Consider the following 4,773-nt stretch of genomic DNA (forward strand, 5'->3'; position numbering starts at 1 on the left):
CACTTTCCCAACCAAGTACTTCAGAGAACCTGGGAAAATTCTTCACTTAACCCTTTTTAAAATGTGGGTAAAGGATTAATTAACCTTTTGATTATAGCCTAATTACAGCAATAACATTTAAAATCTCTATCATATGCATCCATACCTCCACAGGTACATCTTCATTTCCATTTGCATGTATACATCCTATTTTTTATTATGTATCTTTTAAAAATTAACCATCTCCAAAACATAATTTCAAATAGCACAATAGCCTTCTACCCTAAATATGATGCTCCATGGTTTAACAATTGCTCTTTTTGACAATTAAATTTTCTGATTGTTAATATTATAAACAATGCTGCAGTGTAGCTTTGGATGTAGGTTTTCACAATTTTGTCAATGTAATTAATATATCTTATTAAAATCTCCTATTAAAGTATAAGAAAGTTTTTATTGTTATCAGGGTTAAGTCTTCTAATATATGCAGCCTAATTATATTCCAGAAAAATTTATAGACAAGTTCCATCTTCCTGAGTCTTTAATAGCATAGGTCATTGCTATTATCATTGATTAAACCACTTTGCTAAATTGATACAAAAATGATAATTTTCAGTGTATATTTTAATTTTCTTTTTTCATAATTCCAAGTTTAAAGGGTTTTTATGGGCCACAAATCTCAAAAAATAGTCACCTCAAAAATAGAATTGTGAAGAACTTTTATTAAAATGTATGTTCATGATAGATTCAAATAAAGAATAGTTTATATTTTATGGAACCACAGTAAGTGTTACCTTGGTGGACAGAATTTATATTTTGTCAGAGAACAAGAGATAATTTCTGTGTGCCTTTGAAGTGTACCGTTGAATCTGTTTTGAAACCCATGGAACTACTGAACTTTCAATCATCATCTTACTCTGTTGTGATCAAGAAAAGTTGGAATCATTGAACGGTTCTGATGATGTTTAAGTCAATTTTGATCAGTGGGACCAACTAGACAATTAATATTATTTATTATATGACAATATTGTTTCTGTTATATCTCAGAAATACACTGCTCGATAGACATCACTGTTATATTTTTATAAAATTATATACCTGTTTTTTTTGTCTCCTTTCTTCTCTTTCTAGAAGTAATACAAAACTTATCATTTGGTTTTTGCATCCTGACATATGGGAAATGGGGGAGGAGAATTGCACTGTTTTGACAGAGTTCATTCTTCTTGGATTAACAGATGTTCCTGAGCTGAGAGTCTTTCTTTTCATAGTGTTCCTTCTCATATATGGAGTCACAGTTTTGGGAAATGTGGGCATGATCGCACTGATTCAGGTCAGCTCTCGCCTTCACACTCCCATGTACTTTTTCCTCAGCCACCTGTCCTTTATAGATTATTGCTATTCCACAATCATCGTGCCAAAGATGCTAGCTAATATTGTAAACGAAGACAAAGCCATCTCCTTCCTGGGATGCATGGTGCAGTTTTACTTATTTTGTGCCTATGCAATCAGTGAAGTCTTCCTGCTGGCCGTGATGGCCTATGACCGCTTTGTGGCCATCTGCAACCCACTGCTGTACATGGTCACCATGTCCCGGGATCTCTGTGTGAAGCTGGTGTCTTGCTGCTACCTCGGTGGGACTGTGTGTTCTCTGATTCACTTGTGTTTAGCTCTTGAGATCACATCCTACAGATCAAATGTGATTAACCATTTCTTTTGTGATCTGCCCCCTCTCTTATCCCTTGCTTGCTCTGATGTCTCTATGAATGAATTGTTGCTATACATTGTGGCCTCATTCAATGAGGTCACCACCATCGTGATCATCCTCACCTCCTACTTGTTTATTCTCATCACCATCCTAAGGATGCACTCTGCAGAGGGAAGACGCAAAGCCTTTTCCACCTGTGCCTCCCACCTCACAGCCATCGTTGTTTTCCATGGAACAATCCTATTCACTTATTTCCGCCCCAGTTTGGGCAACAGTGCAGATACTGATGAGGTGGCCACAGTGTTCTACACGGTAGTGATTCCCATGCTGAACCCCCTGATCTATAGTCTAAGGAACAAGGATGTTAAAGAAGCTCTCAGAAAAGCTGTGAGTTCCAAAATATTTTCCTGGAGAATATTTTCTTAGTAGGACCCAGGATTCCATAATGGAGGCTATTGCGGGGTGAATTGGTTGGCTGCTGTGTTACAGAGTGGAGAGAACAGCCAGGGGGCAGGTCTTTATGAGTGAGTCATTTTCATTCATTTACATTTGTGTCTCTGCACTTGGCCAGTGCAGGGTTGAGCATATTTCAAAATTTGCAGCCTATATGTTTGCTTTTATTCAGCCTAAAATGTCTTAAATGGGTTAGGGTATTGGACTGTTAAGACACTAAAATATAGTTTGTGGTAAAACCTGTCATAAGGTAATTAAGAACTCTTGAATCACACTTTCTGATCCATTATCGAAAGTATTATTCATTTCAAAATTGAATTATTCTAATTTTACAATGAAGAATACACCTTTGCCAGTTTATGCATAGAGTGAGATTTCCATATGTGTATATATTCTGTTTGTTGTTCACTGTTTGCTTCATTTATTATATTTTTGTTGTTGTCATTACAATGTCTAATGTTTTTGGAACTTCAGGGACTAATATTTAAAAAATGGAGATGCTAGTAATAATTATGTCAGAGAAATCTTAGGGAAATTAGGAGACAGGTCATGCGTAAAAAATTTAGGATTATTCATGGCACTTAATTAGTCCTCTGTTTTTGTCTCTGGTGCTCTATCTGTCTCTGTGTGCATGTGTATATGTGTAGAAAATGTGTACGTGCATTTAATAACCATCTTTATGAGGGGCAGCATTTTTGTCTTTGACCTTTTTCATTAGTTTATCTTTTACTTCTTTTTTAAAAATATATTTTATTGATTTCAGAGAGAAAGGGAGAGGGAGAGAGAGATAGAAACATCAATGATGCAAAAAAAATCATTGATTGGCTCTCTCATGCACGCCCCCTACTAGAGATTGAACCAGCAACCTGGGCATGTGCCCTTGACCAGAATCGAACCTGAGACCCTTCAGTTTGCAGGTCGGTGTTCTATCCACTGAGCCAGACCGGCCAGGGGTATCTTCTACTTCTTATCATCATGCTTATTTTACATTTTGTGGATCAAATGTTTACTGTCATTAATAGGTGAAGTTGTAGCATCTGTTTATGTTCTTTGTTGTATTTTTACTTGTGATGAAATGACCTTTGTTTAACCTTCCTATATGTGTCTAAACCACATTTCTTCATTTAATCATGATTTATAAATACCATTGATAATTTATTTGTGCCTTCATTATGTTTATGTCAATTTCTACATTGCACTAAGTGAAATCATATGGTTTTTGTCTTTCTCTGACTGACTCATTTCACTAAGCGTAATACCATCTATATCCATTTATGTTGTAGCAAATGGAAATATTTCATTCTTTTTTATGCCCAAGTAATATTTTATTATATAAACTAGAGGTCTGGTGCACAAATCCATGCACATTGAAAGGAAATTAATTAGAAGAAATATTTTAATATCACTATTGGTACTTTCTCTAGAATAGAAATGTCAACCAAAATCACAGTCAACAATGACAGATGGAAGCACACACATGCAATTGGCGCCAATGAGAGTTTTATATGTAGTGCGAATGCGCGAGTCAATTTAGCCTTTTATAGATATAGAATAAACTTGATTAATGAGACCTGCTTTCTAATTTAGCTAAACTTTTTCCAGCCCAGTGAAGCACCTCAACTTCTCTTTTAGGTAATTGTCAGCAACATAGCAGTAAATATCAATATGAAGCAGATTATTATTGTAGATCATGCAGGGAGAACAAAGGGTAAAATATTTAACTGCAGCAGTGTTTGACTATATTCTGCGCAGTGAGAAAACCTGAAGTCACTTTCAAGGTCCACCATTTCTTATTTCTTTTCAGTTGGGTCAAGTTTCTAAATCTCCGTTTTCCAGCTAATGAAAAGAAAATACGATTCCACCAAGTCTCCTATTTACCTATTCCAGGACTTCTGTGAGGATCAAATGAGATGAGGCATGGGAAAATGCTTTGGTTAAAGTGTGAAATGTTTGCATCTGGCTCTAAAGCAAGTCATGTTCCTGGACAGAAGAAACTCCAAAGTGGCTAGTCGCTAGGGAGAGAAAGCTGGGCATTACTACATGATGTTATTACCTGGTGCCACAGGGACCATTTCCAGGCTGGGCTGGGCTGTGAGCCAAATTTTGCGCCATGGGGTCTTGGCTGTGATTTGGTGGGCTGTTGCTCTGGGGTGGTGGAAGGCCTGTATCCCACTTGGGGGAAGCTGAGTGTTGCTTTGTGGGCGCCAGGTCCGCAGAGCCATTTCTTGACACCGCAGCTCCTCTATTGAGCGTCTGCCCTCTGGTGGTCAGTGCATGTCATAGCGACTGGTCGGATGGTCGGACACTTAGCATATTAGCCTTTTACTAGTATATATATATATATATATATATACTCCTGTTTTTACTCACTTGTCTATTAACGCTCACTGGGGGGGGGGGGGGAGGGACATGTATTACTTTCAACAATAAAGATTTAATTAAAAAGAATATTTTAAGGGCACAACAGTAACTTCAACATATAGGAGGAAAGAATTAGTAATATTAAAGATAAAATGAATAATCTAAAGTTACACAGATAGAAAATAATGAATAAAACTAAACACTTAAGAACTTGGTAACAATATCAAATAATAAAAATAACTATAATTTAAAACTCAGAAGTAAAAGAGAAGGTC

At 36.5% G+C, this 4,773-nt stretch overlaps 1 protein-coding gene across 1 annotated transcript; it reads left to right on the top strand.

The window, feature by feature from the left end:
* Positions 1-1,159: 1,159 nt before the first annotated feature.
* On the top strand, positions 1,160-4,466 carry LOC139017897 (olfactory receptor 5L2-like). The gene is made up of 2 exons (XM_070426510.1): positions 1,160-2,085; positions 4,442-4,466. Exons 1-2 carry the CDS (start codon positions 1,160-1,162, stop codon positions 4,464-4,466), a joined length of 951 nt encoding a protein of 316 aa, XP_070282611.1.
* Positions 4,467-4,773: the final 307 nt, after the last annotated feature.

The sequence above is a fragment of the Myotis yumanensis genome, unplaced genomic scaffold, assembly GCF_028538775.1.
Source record: "Myotis yumanensis isolate MYYU_CA2020_CCGP unplaced genomic scaffold, mMyoYum1.0.hap1 SCAF_10, whole genome shotgun sequence".
NCBI classification, from domain to species: domain Eukaryota; kingdom Metazoa; phylum Chordata; class Mammalia; order Chiroptera; family Vespertilionidae; genus Myotis; species Myotis yumanensis.